Genomic DNA, 20,091 nt, shown 5'->3' with positions numbered 1-20,091 from the left:
CACACGTTTATACCCTCACACATTCACACCCCTACCCCATGCCCCTTGTATCCCCAACCCATCTGTTTTTACATGCCCACAGCTCTAAAGTTTTTTTTAAGGGGATGTTGAGGGATGTTTAATGAAAAGAATCAAATGTGACTTTTAAATTATGTTAAACAAATAGGTTTAGCATATTCATTGGAACTATAGCTATAAGCCAGAAGCGGAGATGATGGGCGGGTGAGAATGAGCAAGCTTGGGTGCTTATGGGGCCCAGGCTTGTGCTGCTAAGGGTGTTGCTCAGCCTGTGTAGTTTTCATACCGTATTGTCGTATGATCATTTGCAGTGTTTGTGCACTCAGACAGGAATCAGACTTTAGTTCTTGCTCAGTGGACTTCTTCCTCCTTTTTAGGCTGTCTCAAATTTTAAAGAAGATGGTTTTTAACTAGCAATTCTTAACTTTTTGAGGGTTGCAGTTCTCTCTGAGAATTTGACGGACAATTTGAATTGTTTCTACAGAAAAATCCACATACATTTGAGGGAGAGGAGGAGGTGGTTTGGGGACACTCTGGGATTTATCTTCACCCTAAATGAATAACTCCTGCTTTAATGAGCGTAGAGGGCTTTCAGCCTCTTCTCCCAAGGTCGTTTTTATCTCACAGTCTCTTTTTCTTGTGGAGTACCATTTGTGATGGGAACTGAACGAAACCCATTTGATATTGTGTGCATGTCTTCTGGAGGGCTTGTGCTCAGGTTTAGGGAGCAAGCCGATTTCAGTGAGTGAAGTGATCTCATGCATGTAAAGCACTTAGCACCTGACATGATTAAGTATTCATTTTTTAAAGACTGTGCACATTTAATCATAACTACCAAGATGATGACCACCATAAAACTTCTCCATGTCTGAAGCAATTTAGAAGCAGTGGACTAGATATTAGGAGACAAGCATGCCTCCAGCTTGGATGTTTTCTCCGCTTTTTTGTCTTGAGTCCAGTAATTCCATTCACTTCCACAAACATTTATTGCATTTCTACTGTGAGTATCATACTCTGTTAAGCATTCTGAGGTCTTGAAATGAATAAGATTTCAAGGAATTGAACAGTGTCTAAAGGAACCACTTAACTCCTCTATGTCCCTTACCTGTAAAATAGGGTCATATCTTCTGTGTTTCTGCCTCTCTGAGGGAGATGGGCTGACTGAGAGGAATTTGGGCCATCTTTTCTGAGACTAGAAGGTAGCTTAGTAAAGCCGAGGGTTGTACCCCTCTTTGTGTCGTTAACCCTAGCAACCACTGACTCTTTTGAGTGGATGTTTAAGATTCGCCTTCACCAATCTCTGTACATGTGGCACTGGTTTCATATCCATGTCCCTTCTTTCTCTGCAGGCCAGGGGTTATCACCATGCAAGCGTTGTCGGAAGAGGACCGGAGGCTCTGGATGGAAGCCATGGATGGCCGGGAACCTGTAAGTAACAATTCAGGGAAGTACAGCAAGAATGAAGGCCCTGAGTTGTTTGTTGCTTCCCTAGTGCAGTGATTTTTGCTGTTGTTCTAAAGCCTTGGGTTCTTGAAACCAATGTACTAGAGGTGGTTTTTTATTCCTAGGTTTATGTTTGTGAATATTGATATTGCTTCTGTATAGATATAGTTCTTGAGCTTTGACCTCTCTGTCCTAAGGCATGGCTTCTGCATAGAATTACACCAGAACTCCCGTCTTTTATCACTGACTTCTGGTTCAGTCTCCCATAGTAACTTACCTCCCCTTATAAGCAGTGGGACATTATCAGGGTGGATGGAGGGAGGTGAGCCTGGTAATATGATCCCTGCTGCTATTTCAGCAATGCTGGCCTCAGCTGGGTGATGTAATCTCATAGTTGTTCCGCATCTTGTGACGTGTAAAATCCGTAAGAGCCCTGGAATCATTGTAGTCGTCTTATCTTAGTTCCAAGGATCTCAACTCTATTAGTCAGCAAATCTCAAGGTTGCAGAAATCGTAAGAGTACAGTCTAACCATGTGCCACCAACAAAAGAGAAAAAGAATCTACAATGCCAGAGGGCCAATAATTGATGCTTACACCAAAGGGAGGAAATGTGTGCAAGGAAGAAGTAGGCCATGGGCTCCACTGACTGTAGAACTCTTTGCATCAAGCTGGATAATGCCAGCTGATTTGTGTGTCTCTTTCTCAGCTTACCTTGGTGAGGTGGTCTGGCAACATAGTTATGTACCTTTCTACTCAGCCATATTTTATACAAACTTGCGACGCAGTCAACTAAGCATAAAGAAATAGCTAGTATTGTATGACATTTAATAATATACAGAGCAAGGTCTCTTAAAGATTTAAATAAATAATGATTTAGACACAGTTTGCTAAACTATAATTAAGCATTGTTTAATCTTAATTCTTCTCCTGGGCTAAAATATAAGATAGCTCTGATTGTCTCTGAATACGTTGTTACCCATAGGAACCCTCAAAACCAGATACACATTTCTACCTTTGAGGCTTTATGGACACAATAGCTGCTTGATGTCAAAGGCCTTTGAAAGAAGCTTCCCAAGTAGATCTTTCTTTTTGCTAGCATTATCTACTATTTGTTGAGCACACTTTTTTGCTTGTTAGGCACAGGACTGAGCACATTACATCTCTTAACCTGTTTATTTCTCTTAGCACTTAATGAAATAAGTGCTGTGATTCCATTTTATAGATGAGGAAACTGAGGCTTAGACAGGTTAAATAACTTGCCCCAAGTTGCACAGATAGTAAATGGCTGTATTAGTAGGGTACAGGCTAGGTTGCTATAACAGAGAGACTCCGAAGTACAGTGGTTTATGTAAGATAGATAAGTGTATTTCTCTCTTAGAGCCGAGAAGGGAGGAGTCCATGTCTAGTAGGGTCATTCTGCTATCCTCAGCCCACGGCTTCCCACATTGCTCCAGTCATTGCCATTTTCCAGCCAGAAAATGAGGATGAAAGCATTTTGAAGGACCCAGAAGATGCACACGACACTTCCATTGGCTCAAACATAATGGTACAGCCACATCTACCTGCAGAGCAGGCTGGGAAACCTAGGCTGTACATAGGCAGTCATGGGCCCTGCCAGGACCCTGGGCGTGTTGTTATTTCAGAGAAGAAGAGGAGAAAGGATACTGTGAATAGTTGGCAGTCTCCATCCTAGTGGCAAAGCTAGAATTTGACCCATGTCTAATCCTAGACATACTCAGTTTTCATCTTTAATGGAGGTAAAATTTCAAATTGCCTTCTAAGAATTCTCAGTTCATTTTTACAGTACTTTCACTCCCTCCCTGGAATGATTCTTCAACTCAGAGGGAAGGAAATGCCCAGGAAGAACAATCCTGTATGGCATTCTCTTCTTGGTATGGGCAAAAAAAGCCAAATTACAACAACAAAAAAACCCCAAACCCACTACCATCTCTCCCCCTGCCCCGGATAAGCTGGAGTTCCAAAACTGCCTCACCAATTAATTCCATTTTAAGCCTCCCCATCCTCTCCCCCCACCACTTAGATATTTGTTCTCTGTGTATAATTGGTCTTCTTACTAACCACTTCAGTTTTCCTGTAGATTAACATCTGGCCTCTGCAGATGGAAAGTGTGCTGTTGAAAGAAACATCTTCTTGCTCTGGAATGTACAAATTAAAACAAGTTTAAACACAAAATAATTTTGTTTCTAAACATAATATAAAATTATTTCCTCACAGGAACATATAGCTTGCACTGAAAACCACACTTCTGTGTGCTTTTTAGTTTCCTAAAGAGGGAGATAAATATAGACAAATGATGTCTGTGTAATTGACAGTAATACTAGGCTTAATTTTGTCTCCCGTTGCTGAAAGCCTCTAGGGGACATTACTAGAGATACATGGCCAGTAGACAATTAGCAGCTCCAGCTTTAATCACCATCTCCCTAATTAGTTAAATCTGTCCCTGTGGGAGCTTTGGATTTCTCTAGTTAGCTCTTTCTCTAGTCGGTGTTAGTGTGGTTGCCTTACTTCAGGGAGATGTTAACAGTGGCAACTATCTTCTGTTTTATACTTCTATCTCAGTTGTTCTTTGATGGATTATTTGGTGTTGGTGGGTTTTTTTTGTTTTGTTTTGTTTTTTTTGGAGGGGGTTACTTTTAGTTTCCATTCTTTTGTTCTTTCATTGTCCAATAATACCTTAGGATGGTTGGTTGAAAAACAAAGAAAAGGTAAATAAGCCCCAAATCAGTTGATTTTGAAACATTTCATTTTTAAATGTTAAATTTAGTTTTGGCATTAAATCATACTTTTTTTTTAATACACAGTCATATCTTAGTCTAAAGAAATGTTGAATGTCTTTATGGTGTTGATGGGAGTATAATAGAGGAAGAAATTAGAATTGTCTTCCTACAATAAGCGTTATGGATTTTATGTAGTACATTTAAATTAAAATTTGAATTATTTTAATTCAAATGTAGGAAACTCAATTCAAACTTGAGGAAAAGCTGGACTTATTGGGTTACATAACTGAAAAATACTGGAGTCTAATAGTCTGTGGCTCATCCGAATCCGGGAACTTACGTAATATTTGGAGTTGGTTTCCTCTTTTGTATTGGCTTCATTTTCTAACATGTTCTTTTCATAGAGTGGTGAGATGCTTCCTTACTATTCATTCCAAGCTTACGTCTTCTTATTAAAAACAGGGGGCAGTAACCTTTTTCTGTAATGGGCCAGATAGTATTTTAGGCTTTGTGGGCCATGTGGTCGCATTTGCAGCTACTAACTTTGCTGCTGTGGCTAAAAAGCTGCCATGAACAATATGTAAATGAATAGGTATAGCCTTGTTTCAATAAAACTTTATTTACAGGGCCGGGCGCGGTGGCTCAAGCCTGTAATCCCAGCACTTTGGGAGGCCAAGGTGGGCGGATCACGAGGTCAGGAGATCGAGACCATCCTGGCTAACCCGGTGAAACCCCGTCTCTACTAAAAAATACAAAAAAACTAGCCGGGCGAGGTGGCGGGCGCCTGTAGTCCCAGCTGCTTGGGAGGCTGAGGCAGGAGAATGGCGTGAACCTGGGAGGCGGAGCTTGCAGTGAGCTGAGATCCGGCCACTGCACTCCAGCCTGGGCGACAGAGCGAGACGCCGTCTCAAAAAAAAAAACAACTTTATTTACAAAAACAGATGGCTGGCTTGATTTGGGTCATGGGCCATACATAGTTCGTTGATCCCTGATCTGTAAGTCTAGTGGAAAGAGAGCTTTTATCTAATCATTCCAAAAACGTTCTTTATTTGGATTTTATTAGACTAACTGCTTGGTCCAGAGGCTAGGATGGATGAATTGACCAGAACTTACTCATGTGCCTATTGCACTGGAACTGTATAAATGGTGGCGGAAGGTCGTCTTCCTCTGAGAGAAAAAGCATTGTTATATGAGGGAAGGAGGTAGACTGTAGTCAAGAAAAGCAACTTACTCTACTTACTCTCATATGTATGTTCCTTTAAACTTTATGTTCAGAAAACTTCCTCTTTGATACTTGGCCAAGGGTGGAAATGCCAAGTTTACTGCTAACATCATAATTGGGGTAAAAGACTAAATGCTTTCCCCCTAAGACTAGGAACAAGTTGAGGGTGTTTGCTCTTACCACTCTTACCACTCTTACTCAGCAGAGGGCTGGAAGTCCTAACCGGTGCAGTAGGGCAAGAAAGTAATATAACAGGCATACAGATTGGAAAGAAAGGTATACAACTGCCCCCACTTTCAGATAACACAATTGTCTATGTAGAAAATCGAGGAATGCACACACCCACCCACACACACACCCCCCTTCTATAATTAGTAGGTGAGTTCAGCAAGGTCACAGGATACAAGATAGACACATACACAAAATCAATCATATTTCTATAGATTAGCCATAATCATATGGTGATCAAAGTTAAAAGCATAACACCATTGATAGTCAGTCTCCCCAAAAATGAAGTGACTACGTATAAATCTAATTAAACATGTAGAGGACCTGTATGTTGGAAATTACAAACTGCTGATGAAAGAAATGAAAGAGGATCTAAGTAAATGGAGAGACATTAATGGATTGGAAAAAATCAACATAGTAAAGATGTCAGTTCTCCCCAAAATGATTATAGGTTTAATGCAATTCCTATTAGAATCACAGCAAGATTTCTTATAGATACAGACAAGCTTGTTCTAAAATTTATATATAAAGGCACAGAAACCAAAATAGATAAAACAATTTTAAAAAGGAAGAATGAATTGTAAGTAGTCTCTCTACCCTATTTTAAGACTTTCTTTTTAGTGACAGTAATCAAGACTGTGGTATTGACAGAGGGATAGACACATAGATCAATGGAACAGAATAAAGAACCCAGAAATAGACGCACACGAATATGCCCAATTGATTTTTGACAGAGGTGCAAAAGCAGTTCAATGGAGGAAGGATAGCTTTTTTGAGAAATGGTGCTTTTTAAAACAAAACATCCATAGGCAAAAAAACAAACAAACAAAAAAAAACGTTGACTTAAACCTCATGTCTTATACAAAATTTAATTCAGAATGGATGATAGATTTAAATATAAAATGTAACACTTTAAAACTTTTAGAAGAATGTGTGGAATCTAGGACTAGATGAAGAGTTTTTAGATGCAATGCTGAAAACATACACAACCTATAAAAAAATGGATAAAATTTTCTTCATCAAAATTAAAAACTTTTGCTTTGTGTGTGAAAGACCCTGTTAAGAGGATGAAAAGGCAGGCTACAGAATGGTAGAAAATATTTGCAAAAACATATATCTGATAAGGAACTTATTTACATCTAGTTCTTTTTAGATCTAGGATTAAATAAATAAATAAATAAATAAATAAATAAATAAATAAAAACTCTCAAAACTTAACAGCTAAAGAGAAACAGTCCAATTAGAAAAAGGCAAAAGACACAAGGAGACATTTTACCAAAGATGATATGGCGAATAAACACATGAAAAAATGTTCAATATCATTAGCCATTAGGGAAATGCAATCTAAAACCACTATGAACTATCACCTTCCAGAATGACTAAAATCAAAAGTAGTGAAAATACTGAATGCTGGCAAGGATGCAGAGAAGCTGGATCTTCTGTACACTGCTGGTGGGAATGTAAAATGAAACAACCATGCTGGCAAGTCACTTGGCAGTGTCTAAAACTAAATATTGCAGTTGCTCTATGACACAGCAATTGCTCTGGGGCATTTAATCCAGAGAAATGAAAACTTCTGTTCACACAAAAACCTGTATGCATAAACCTCCCTCTTAGCAGCTTTGGTCATAACAGCTCGAAACAGGAAGTACTACAGATATCCTTTAATGGGTGAATGGTTAAACAAACTGGTACATCCATGCAATAGAATACTGTTCGGCAATGGAAAGAAGTGAACTATTGGTACACAACAACCGGGTGCATCTTAGGAGCATTATGCTAAATGAAAAAGGCCAGTCTCAAAAAAGCATATATAATACATGCTTTAATTTTGTAACATTTTTGAAGTTACAGTTTTAGAAATGGAGAATGGAATAGTGATTTCTAGGGTATTAGGGACATTGGAAGCAGGAAGCAACTATAAAACGGGTAGCACAAGGAAGCCCTTGGTGGTGATGAAACAGTTCTTTGTTTTGATCTTGGTGGTTAATTATATGAAATCATATTAAAGTGGTTATGAGAAACTACACTAAAGTATATGTGTATACTTCTGTACAATCCTACATACACACACATGAACGCAAGTCAAAACTGATGGAGTATGAACAAAGTGTATAGTCTAGTTAACAATATTGTGCTAATGACAGTTTTCTGGTTTTGATGCTATGTTATAGTTTTAAGAGCTGGTATCATTGGATTATGGGGAGAAGTAGGGCAAAGGATTCATAGGACACTACTATTTTTATAATGATATGAAATTATAACTTTAAAAAACAAAGTTAGCTAGTCAGATAAAAATTTGAAATGATTCTGCTGGATTTTTTCACTTTCTGTTAAATCTGGGTTGACACACAATAGGGTCACTGTTGCAACTGCATAAGCTTTTGTTTTACTTTTGTGTGGCCATTGTCTAAGGCTTGGGAACAGATGACTTTTCATATTAAGTTGGACATGGAAACCTTAGTTCAAACTGCATGAATACCACAACTCAGGAAAATTTTAGAGACAGCAGATTTTCTTTTGAGAGTTTCTAATAACTAAAGTTGTCTCTCCTTTTCTCGTTGCATATTGCTGGTAAGTGTATTTGCTAAAAGTAGAGTAGAATCACTATCAGCCCATGATCATTGCCAACATATACACATCCAACCCGAAGTATTTAATATCCCTCTACTATGGAAAAGAGGGCTTAGGAAGCCCGTGGGACTAGGGGTGATCCAGAGCTTCAGGGCTTATGTAGCCTCTTAAAACTGCCTTTCCGTATATCCCCTTAGCTGTGATTAGTGGTGTCTTTCTGGAACTGCTTATAGCACCTCCTTATTTTAGATGTATTAGTCCTCCTTCACATTTCAAGGATTCTTTAGTTAAATTAAATATTTCTCCACTTTGAGCTGGTACTTGAATTTCTTTTGACAGCCACAAGTTTTGAACGTTGGCAGATGCTAGAATTATGTGGAATTAGATTAAAAAGGTAAGAAACAGATACTTTAGCGTCAGCAATTGTGTGTAAGTCTGTGTATTAGGAAATCACCACTCTTGTAGGTCAAAAATAGCCAGATATTGGCAATTTCTTATGGCTCGATCTCATAGCTGTGGAGCAGGAAGAAGCAAGCCCACGCGTAAGTCAATATCATACCCTTATTTATGGAAGAGGGAACACTGCCTAAAAAAGGCTGGTAATTGGTTGATCTCGGATAGATAATTCAGGTCTCTTAGCTTCCAGTTCTGTGCTATTTTTGCTGCAACACACAAAAAATTGCTGCTGAATTATTAGGAAGTCACAGTTGAATGGCATCAACCTTTCCTTTTTAAGTAGAGTTACTCTGCTGTGGCTACTGCAATGGACGAAGGGAAAAGAAGGAAGAGGCTAAGGAAAAACCACTCCTCTAATAAAAGACAATGTTGCTTCCTTCTGCTCACCTCCATTTTAAAGATATCTTCTGTTTTCGTCTTTGTGGACTTTGGGGCTGAACAAAATATGTCTTCTCTCACCTTTCTCTACCGTGCCCAAGCTCTAACTCCCTAGTCCTTCTAGAACTCCTGGAATAAATGGGCAGTTGCATTGCATTTTATGCTCTGCATCTACTAGCTGAAAGAGTGAGCTGTGAAAAGTGTTTAAAGGAAAAAATAAGACTGATTACTGTTAAGATGAGATCTCAGGATTAGAAGCAGAATGTTATGGTGGTTAAGAATGTGCACTCACGCAGCCCAAGTTTAAATCCTACTCTACTGCTTACTGGCACTCTCATATTGGAAAATGACAGTCTTCTGAGCAGGTTTCCTCCCCTGCAAATTGTGATAATAATAACCCCTACCTCATAAGATTGTTTTCTAAGGATCAACATAAATGTAAATGCCTGTACATGGCAAAGTGATCATTTAAAGCTAGTTCTTACTGTTGTCTTTTTGGAGAGGAAGGTAGATATTGGGATACCTGGGTTCTATTTCTAGCTCTGTTTTTAAATTACTTGTTTCACTTAGACAGCTCAAGTCACCTTGTGCCAGTTCACCAGAATGCCGGGCAGGGACTGCTTTCAATAGTATGGAAAATGTGATTCCATTTAGCAGTCAGTGTGAACTTTCAGGATATGACTGGAGGAGAAGGAAGTGATTGTTAGCCTGCTTTGCTGTGATGCATCCCAGGCCTGGCAGTTCATAATCCTGTTGCATGCTAACCTCAGCTCACCAGTCTGCTGCTGACACTTGCGTTTTTCTTTGTTTGTTAAAATAAGTGATTGAAAAAGTATGGATAGTTAAGAAGGTATCGGGTGAGCTTGCTAGGCTATAGTGTGACGATGCAGGCCTTACTCCTTTCTGAGCTTTCTTTTTATTTGTTTAATTTTGTTTAACGTTTAGGTTCAGGGGTACATGTGCAGGTTTGCTATGTAGGTAAACTTGTGTCACGGGGTTTTGTTGTACAGGTTATTTTGTCACCCAGGTACTAAGCCTCGTACCCAATAATTATTTTTCCTCATCCTCCCCCTCCTCCTGCCCTCCACTCTCAGGTAGGCTCAGTATGTCCATGTGTTCTCATCATTTAGCTTCCACTTATAAGTGAGAACATGGGGTGTTTGATTTCTGTTCCTGTGTTAGTTTGCTAAGGATAATGGCCTCTAGCTCCATTTGTGTTCCCACAGGGGCATGATCTCATTCTTTTTTTATGGCTGCATAGTATTCCGTGGTGTATATTTACCACGTTTTCTTTATCCAGCCTACCATTGATGGGCATTTAGGTTTATTCCATGTCTTTGCTATTGTGAATAGTGCTGCAGTGAACATATGCATGCATATGTCTTTATGGTAAAAGAATTTGGCCGGGCGCAGTGACTCACGCCTGTAATCCCAGCACTTTGGGAGGCTGAGGCAGGTGGATCATGAGGTCAGGAGATCGTGACCATCCTGGCTAACATGGTGAAACCCCGTCTCTACTAAAGATACAAAAATTAGCCAGGCATGGTGGCGGGCACCTGTAGTCCCAGCTACTTGGGAGGCTGAGGCAGGAGAATGTTGTGAATCCAGGAGACGGAGCTTGGAGTGAGCCAAGATCGCGCCACTGCACTCCAGCCTGGGCGACAGAGCAAGAGAGAGAGACTCTGTCTCAAAAAAGAAAAAAAAAAAAAAGAATTTATATTCCATTGGGTATATACCCAATGGGATTGCTAGGTCGAATGGTAGTTCTGTTTTAAGTTCTTTGAGGAATTGCATTACTGCTTTCCACAATGGTTGAACTAATTTACACTCCCATCTGCAGTGTAAATTGTGTTCTCTTTTCTCCACAACCTCACGAGCATCTGTTATTTTTTGACTTTTTAGTAATAGCCATTCTGACTGGTATGAGATGGTATCTCATTGTAGTTTTGATTTGCCTTTCTCCAATGATCAGTGATATAGTGAACTTTCTTTTTAATATCACATACTGTGAATGGGTGAAGAATCTGAAAGTGAAATCCCAAGTGTGGTTTCTGTTTCCCCGTCTCCCATGCGCACCCACCCCTGATGGCTAGGAAATTACATTATACCCCCCATATTATTTTGTTTGTATGTTTTTTCCTCTAACTGGATCTAGAAGCCAGTTGCAAGCTTCATTTTTGTGTCATGTGAGTGCTTTTATTTAGGTGGACTTCATAATAGGTACATATGATATCACATCAATGCGCTGAAATCTTAAATTTAATAATACTCATTTATGTCCTTGTTCCCTTTGGTTAGATTATTCAGAAGAACAATTTCTCATGAAAATTAGGAAATATTTAATTAACCAACCTGAGTTACAAGGTTGGAAAAAAGAGAAAGAGGTCAGGTAAAATTGTTTTATGTTAGAGAGTTGATGAAATTTTCTAAGAAATGGAAATTTTGATAACCAGATAATTTTTGCTTGAGCCTTATGACTTATATATGTTGGTGGCACTTACTCAGGTCTTAGACATTCTTCTTTCAATATTGAGCAAATATATTTAGATTGTCCAGCAATCACTTTGATGGGTAGTAAAGATATTAAGATGAGGATGGGTCACATTAATAGAAATTTCTTTTTTTTTTTTTTTTTGCTGTACTTTCCCCATTGCTCAGCACAGCAGCTGGCAGAGTAAGCATTCAGCAACTATTTGTTAAACAACTAGAGTCAAAACTAAAGGGAAGGGTGAAGGATGACCAAAATTGTTTCCTGGGGAATTGAGTTGCCTTCGTTACCTGAGACCTGAATTCCTTGATTTTATGGTTCATCTTGACACATATTTACCTGCTTGTGCCAGAATTTAGCTTAGAGATTACATTTTTTGTGCATGGATACATTTGGCAATCAGGTAAAGCATTTAGATACTTTCTCAGAATAATGCTTTTACATGTATAAAATAAAATGCGTGGTTACAAAGGAAAAAATTATATAGAAATATAGTTATCAAAGTATTAAAAACATTTATGGTGGAATAAACATGAAATAAGATATCTGGGCAGGTGTGATAACTTCTGTAAGTGACATTTTGGCCTGTCTGCCTATATGGTAATGCTACGTGGATTTCTACTGGTGACAAAGTCACAGGTACTTCTGTGGTGTGTTGCCTGCATTCATATTTGAAGGAAACAATACATTTAGAAATTAATGAAAATAAAAGTTTTTTTGTTCCCGCTCTCTAAGTTCATGGACTCCCTGTATCCTCTCTCTAGACCCCACTTCTTCATTTCTTCGCAAATGTATTTAGAGACTCTTCCTTTGAAGCTCTTAACTCAGCCAGGAATTATACACTGATTACTGGGAATATTTGATTAATATCTGTCCGCCTGCTGGATTGTGATTGTGGTGGGTTTTTGTTGTTGTTGTTTTTGGAGACAGAGTCTCACTCTGTTGCCCAGGTTGGAGTGCAGTGGTGGGATCTCAGCTCACTACAACCTCTGCCTCCCAGGTTCAAGCAATTCTCCTGCCTCAGCCTCTCGAGTAGCTGGTATTAAAAGCATGTGCCACCACACCTGGCTAATCTTCTTTTGTATTTTTAGTAGAGACGAGGTTTCACCATGTTGACCAGGCTGGTCCCAAACTCCTGGCCTCAAGTGATCCACCCGCCTCGGCCTCCCAAAGTTCTGAGATTATAGGCGTGAGCCACTGCACCTGTCCTGGATTGTGATAGGAACATGTGCGTTGTTTGTTTTTTTGTTTGTCTTTGTGGCTTTGGCACATAGTGTCTGGCACACAGTAGGCGTTCACTAAATATTTGTCAAACAAATCATTAGATAAACCTAAGGAATATTAAAGTATGGCTGGCTTGGCATGACTTCCTACCTGAGACTGGTTCCTGAAGATTCCCTACTGTCTTATTCCATTCAGGCTGCTATCACAAAATACTGTAAACTGGGTAGTGTAGAAATACATATTTATTTCTTACAGTTTTGGAGTCTAGGAAATCCAAGATCAAGGCACCATCAGATTTGGTGTCTAGTTAGGGCCTATTTTCTGATTCATAGATGGCACCTTTTATCTTTGTCCTCACACAGTGGAAGGGGCAGGGCAGCTCTCTGGAGCTTCTTTCATGAGGGTGCCCATCCCATTCATGAGGGCTCTGCTGTCATGACTTAATCACCCCCTAAGGCCCTACTTCTTGATACCTTCACATTAGTGATTAGGTTTGCAACACGTGAATTTTTTGCGGGGGAGGCACACACATTTAGACCATAGTGCCCACCTACCTTTAAGGATGTTCAGAAATCCCCTGTTCATTATTCTCACTTCTTTATTAATCTATCAGTTCTAAATATAGCACAAAGGCCCCTTTGATTGTCTTAGCATTTTTTGCAAGCCTCAGATCATTGTTGATTTTATCTTCATACCACTACCTTTATAGGCTTGAGCACCTCTTATTTTAATTTTGATTACATGTACTTCTTTAATCTTTTGCCATTATTTTTGTCTGTATTAGCTTAACCTTTGGGGAATAGGATTAGTTGTGATACTTTTTGAACCTTTACTTCTTAATTTACTTGAATTTTTCATAGTGCATGTTAATTTTGTTATTAAATAAAAATCCTACTGGTGGGAGTCCCTGTGAGTCTCATTTGTTCTTTAGCCATCTAAAGAATGACTTTTTCTTTGTCATTGGCATGAGTTGCAATTACATAGTCACGCCTGGGTTTGTAGAGCCTCCCATCCTCAGCTCTAATGTGAGGGAGAAGTCCCTCTCTAGAGTTACAAGTGTAGTGTAATTCCCTCCAGAGCGTCTCCTGTGTGTTTACTCCTATACATGGATATCTAGAAATAACCCTTTCTGTTTTGTAGCATTTTTGACATAATAATAGCTTTAGTAATAGATTATTAGACCTTTAGCCTTTTACATTTAGGTTGTTTTCAGCTTTTGATGACATCATTATGAACAATGGCTTGGAAGTCCTTGTATGAACTTCACTGTTTACTATTTTGAACATTTTTCTAGGATACGTATCAAGTGGAATTGCTAGGTTGAATGGTATGCACATTTAATATTCCAGTAGATATTGCCAATAGATAGCCCCACAAAAAAGCACCAAATTGTGATCCTCCCAGTCACTTATAAGGGTGCCCATTTTCTCCACACCTTTGTCACTTCTGCATGTGGTAAGTCTGTATGTGTATGTATATGTGTGTGTGTCAACCTGAGAGTGAAAAATTGTATCTTGTTTTCATTTGCATTTCTCAGATTACTAATGAGATTGACAATCTTTTCTCACGTTTATTGGCCACTTATAGTTCTCCTTCTTTATACAAAAATGTATGTAAGGTACTTAGAACAGTGTCTGGCACATGATTCATGCCATGTAAAGTAGTAGTATTCCTTGTTGGAGTTTCTGGCCTTGGGATTATACCCGTTGTTTTACTCAGTTCTGCTTCCAAAATGCCAAGGTACAAACCTAAATTTCTCTTGTGCTCTTTCCTTAACTGATTAGGATTCTCCCCCTTTATCCTGGCTGGTGTATCCTATTTTCTAGCAACTATCCCACTGTTGTTTAGGTTTGGAGCAGTGAGTAACAAAGGGTGTTGCAGCGAAATGTATACTCCTAACCTCTCACCTGGGCTGTCCTCCTCATTCACCAGGCCATGTGATCTGACAGGGAACCCACGGATCCTCTGCATCTCTCTGACAACAGCCAGCAACTTGTTGTATTTCCCTCAGTGCTACCAAGTTCTTTCTAACTCCCAAGTAGGAGGTACCCCACCCCATCTCAAGGAGCCACAGGAGCTGCCATGTCTAACCAATGCAAGAGTTCTCAGCTTAGGAAAGCTCCCTGAGGGATATGGGTCTCTGCCTGACTGACGTGTGTGCTCTTTCAGCCTTTCTACCTGTGCTTCTGTCTCAGAGAAGAGATAGAAGATGCCTGCCACTCTCTATACCTTTTCTTTTCTAAAGTCACTGTTCTGCCTGCTCTCTATTTGTTAACGCTACACACAATTTTATATTTTCTGGAAGTTCCTTCCTCCATTTTTGTGGCCTAGGTTAACTACTGCCCAGTCTCCTCTGAGGAGGTTGGTGTGAGGGAGGCCGCAACATTGAAGGTTTCTATCACCAGTTGGTTGCTCGTTTGGTTCAGAATTAAGTCCAAATTAAGAGTTCTCTAGTTTTTTCCTCCATCTGGAAGATGGTATTTTGGCAAGTCAAGAATTTATCAGAGGCTCTGGTTGTGTGTGTGTGTTTGCATTAGCTCATTAAAAGTTTTTCTCAGACTTTTTATTTTGAAATAATTTCTGACATAAAAATGTTACAAAAATATTACAAAGAATTCCAGAATACTTTCCACCCAGAAAACCTAAATGTTAGTGTCTTACATAACCACAGTACAATTATCAGACCTGAAAATTCACACTGATACAATATTATTATCTATTTTACAAACCTTAAATTTTGCCAGTTATCTCACTAATATATATATTTTTCTGATCCAGTGTCTTATCCAGGATCACACATTGCAATTAGTTGGCACATCTCCTTAGTCTCATTTAACATGGGACAGTTAGAGGCTTGGCTTTTTAAAGGAACATCGCCACCAGCTGATGTCCAGATAGTTGAACATCAGGACAGCATCCTATCTCTGTTCCCATCTTGGAGTGTATCTAGGGACTGTTGTCACTATCCTCCCTTCATCTAGGTAATAATTCATACATTTCCATAATCAAACCACTATGTTTCTCTCTCTGCATCTTCTAAAGCCTCTCTGACATATATTCAATCTCAGGTTTGTAGATTTCCTTATAATACATCTATTGCTTTTGAACATTGTGTCTGCTACCCCATGTACTCATGTCATATATTCTTCCTTATGCAGTTTGTTATCTATGTTGTAGTTGTTGGTTTAAAGACATTTGAGCCATAATCTGATCTTACTAGACATTCCGAGGTGTGACCTCTCACCCCCAGCAACAGCCCCAGTTACATTGACCCTCTCTTGGATATTGGGCAGTGATTCGTGGGAGTGGAGATTATGGTTGGATTAGCTTCAACTATTTTTTTTTTCCTTGTGGGAAAGGCAGTTTGCAAAAGAAAGATCTTATAAGAGTGACTTTGTTCCTTTGAAGAATGATGGAGCTGGCTTTTATGTCAATTTCTGCAGCTTTTTCTTGTTCTTTAAAAACCAGAAAGTGGTAATATTTGCTAGTGATCAAATCAAAGATGATATTTAAAAACACATGTTGACAGGAGGACCTAGAGGCATTATGAGTATTAGCAAGTCTGCAAATTAGGTTGTTTGCTTTGTAGTGAGGTGTGAAACAAGATAAGCATTTTTGAAAATGTCTTTGGATTTGCTGAACTGGGCTCAAATGTGGTCAAATTGAGAGAGCTTATGATGCCAGTTTTACTGCATTCTTTTTGTGTTCCCCAAAATCCTGCCCCATGACCTTTACCAGAACAAGTAAACACATCCTAAAAACAAAGTTATTTTCTAGTATGGTTTTAAAAATCTTCCCTTTTGGTTATTTGGAAAACAGTGCAAACGTGCGGTCTAGTGGTTATGGCCAAAGGCAGAGCAGAGGGATTGCGGCCCTAGCCAGCCCCAGCCAGCTGCCATTGCTCCCACGCACTGTGTGGTCTTGACCCAATGCCCAGAAAAGCAAGGTTCCCCACTTTCTACCTCTTTATTTTTAAAAGAAAAAAAAAAAAAAAAAAAAGAGAGAGAGAGGGAGAGATGGGGTGGAGGGAGAAACTGAGCTGCGATTCCTCTCAGGTTAGAAATATGTCCTCTTGCAATTGATCATTGCTAGTTAGTTTGTTTTCACTATAAATCTAAAAAGAGCTTTATCTCAGCCACACTAAGGAAATCATCAACATTCTTGGGGTAAATTGATGTGGATTTTTTGTTTGTTCGTTTGGAGGGAGGGAGGGGTGGTGGTGCTGCTGCCTAGCATTGAGATATACTGGACTACTTTTTAACTTAATCTCTTCTTATTGCTACTTTGTTGAGATGAATGTCATCTTTCTCCTACAGTACTTGTTGGCTATGCAAGGCATTTTGGATGGATACCAATGACCGTCTTCGGCAATTTCTCCACCTAGTTCTTACCTCTATGTGTTGTCATGCCAGGGAGATGCTGACCTGCTGAGGGCAGGGATTGATCATGTCTGTTATAACCTTAAAATTATCTATTAGGGTGCTTAGTAGAGTACTGTGAAACATAATAAGCACTTGTTACTCACTGAATTAACTTGGAGGCAATACATTGAGTGGTGTTCTGTTATCTAGCCTATACTCAAGTTGATTTGTTGAATGTCTTGGGTTTTGGTCATTATTGGGCCACTCTGAACAGAAATCCATGAAGACGAGGATCTTGACTTTCTTATTGTTCACTATAATCCCAGCACCTAGAACAGCCCCTGGCCAAGATCATTGAGTATACTGATTGAGAATCCATGTTCAATAAATATTTATTGTTAAACTAGGTGCAGTGGTGTGCGCCTGGAATCTCAGCTACTCGGGAGGGTGAAGGGGGTGGATCACTTGAGCCCAGGAGTTTGAGGCTGTAGTGTGCTGTGATTGCACCTGTGAATGGCCACAGCACTCCAGCCTGGGCAACATAATGATACCTTGTGTCTTAAACAAAAAATTTTTTTTTGAATGAATGGATTTAAAAAAGAGAGAACCCGGCCGGGCGCGGTGGCTGACGCCTGTAATCCCAGCACTTTGGGAGGCCGAGGTGGGTAGATCACGAGGTCAGGAGATCGAGACCATCCTGGCTAACATGGTGAAACCCTGTCTCTGCTAAAATGCAAAAAATTAGCTGGGCGTGGTGGCGGGCACCTGTAGTCCCAGCTACTCGGGAGGCTGAGACAGGAGAATGGCGTGAACCCAGGAGGTGGAGCTTGCAGTGAGCTGAGATCGCGCCACTGCCCTCCAGCCTGGGCGATGAGCAAGACTCCATCTCAAAAAAAGAAAGAGAGAGCCCAAGAGCATGTTTCTCTTTTTAGACATGGGCTTCGAACTTAGTACCTTCACTTTCATGAGATTCAGGATGCCTTCTCCATTTCTTAGTAATTTTTAGTATATGGCAGAAACCATATACTAAATGCCACACCAGAGAAAGTCTCAGGTCACAAGGCTTATTAGAGCCCAAGATTCAGGAATTGGTTGAGAAGTTTGTAATACTGTCTCTAGCACCAGCAGTAAAATTAGGATGGGTGTGCATGTGTGTATATATGAATATGTGTGCATATATGAATATGTGTATATATGAGGATATATGACTATACGTACTTGTGTGTATTTTATATATATATATAAAATATATTTTAATTTCTTGTCATTTGCTGGCTTTCTTTGAATTTATGAAAAATATATCATTGTGCCCAGAGCTCTGGTTCCTGGTGGTTGTGTTACCGTGTTGTAAAAGCAAGTGTGACCACCAGCATCCCTGTGGCCATGCTGAAGAAGCTACGAATTGATAGATAATAATTGATTTTAGTCAGCCTTCCATTTCCTGAAACAATTCCTATACTTTCCTTAGCTCTTTTTTATTTTTATTTTTAGAATGTTAAAAGCAAACGTTAGAAGGGGATATAAAACAAGAAAACAAAATAATAATACTTTAAAAATCTTAGCACTTAAAATTGGAGGGGAACATGATTCTGAAATTCAGGTCAGTTTCATTAATTTTGTGTCCATATGGTAAGAGAACACTAAACAGGTGGGGTGCGGTGACTCATGCCTATAATCCTAGCACTATGGGAAGCCTAGGCGGATGGATCACCTGAGGTTAGGAGTTTGAGACCAGCCTGGACAACATGGTGAAATCCCGTCTCTACTAAAAATACAAAAAATAGCCGGTGTGGTGGCGGGTGCCTGTAATCCCAGCCACTTGGGAGCCTGAGGCAGGAGAATCGCTTGAACGCGGGGGGTGGAGGTTGCAGTGAGCCGAGATCGCGCCATTGCACTCCAGCCTGGGTGAAAGAGCCAGACTCCGTCTAAAAAAGAAAAGTACATTGAACAAGTGCAGAAATGTCCTGCCGAAGTTTTATAGTTTAATTTCCAGAGAGAGAGAGTTGAGAATAGTAGCAAACACTACTGTCCAGTCTTTGCTGCAAAGGATTCAGAGGCCAAGTGATGAATATGTTCCTCTCTATGAACAGGCTCAGGACCCGAGCTGTATCACTTACCAGTTCCAGTAAGCCTTCATTTTTGCCACTGTCATCTCTCTAACCCTAAAATCCAATCATTATGAGTATTGTCCTTGTGCTATTCTTTGGTTAGGGCCAATATTAATGCATCAGAATCAGTGTTGGGAGGTTCAGATCAATTTTACCCAGAAGGCAGGCTGTTTCCTTGGATAGGTATCAGTCAGTATCTTTTCTTTGGCTCAAGACTTTTCAGCACAATGTTCTAAATTCCAACCCCCACGTAGTTGACTTTGTCTATTTATTCATCAGAATCAAAGGAGGATTGGTACAAGCAGACGAAATAGACACAAAGGGCAAGTTTGGGGGTAGAGTGGGAGGGAGGTAGCTGGAATGTAAATGAGTCAACTGATTTGGTGAGCAGGGCTTCTCACTCTAGAATCCATGGATCACTATGGACAGGGGCGTAGTGGGTCATGTCTGTGAACCCTCTGCAGTGGCATACAGGGTGTTGGAATATGGACATGCTAAGGAGAAAAGTTCATAGCATTTATTAATTTGTCAAAGGGCCCTGTGACCTACTGCCAATAAGTGAAACTGTGGACCAGGTCATTTCTTGAGAATAAGTATTTGGAGGAGGTTGCTCTGTTCTTAATATCCAGAAAAGTAATGGCACATTGTCTCTCCTGGGCCCACTTGTGAGCTGAAGAGGACTTTGGAAGGTCTCACAACTGAGTGCATCTTTCTGACGTCTGCCTGCATTTTGATCTTGCCCAGAGATAAAATACAACCTTGTTTCTTTCACAGATGAGTTTACAGAGATAACAAACTTTTAGGTATGGGTAGGGTGTGTGTGTCTATCTCTGTGTGTGTGTGTGTGTGTGT

The 20,091-nt window shown here is 39.8% G+C and overlaps 1 protein-coding gene across 3 annotated transcripts in view; it reads left to right on the top strand.

Moving 5' to 3' along the window:
• Window positions 1–20,091, top strand: part of ARHGAP26 (Rho GTPase activating protein 26) — a 488,449-nt gene that overhangs the window by 162,575 nt on the left and 305,783 nt on the right. For all 3 annotated transcript variants that reach the window (XM_011994161.1, XM_011994160.1, XM_011994158.1), the window contains exon 11: window positions 1,368–1,446. In XM_011994161.1, the coding sequence (XP_011849551.1) occupies window positions 1,368–1,446 (79 nt within the window). The remainder of the gene's footprint in view (window positions 1–1,367; window positions 1,447–20,091) is intronic.

This window comes from Mandrillus leucophaeus, unplaced genomic scaffold (genome assembly GCF_000951045.1).
Source record: "Mandrillus leucophaeus isolate KB7577 unplaced genomic scaffold, Mleu.le_1.0 Scaffold443, whole genome shotgun sequence".
Classification (NCBI taxonomy): domain Eukaryota; kingdom Metazoa; phylum Chordata; class Mammalia; order Primates; family Cercopithecidae; genus Mandrillus; species Mandrillus leucophaeus.
This window is presented reverse-complemented; position numbering and strand designations above follow the sequence as displayed.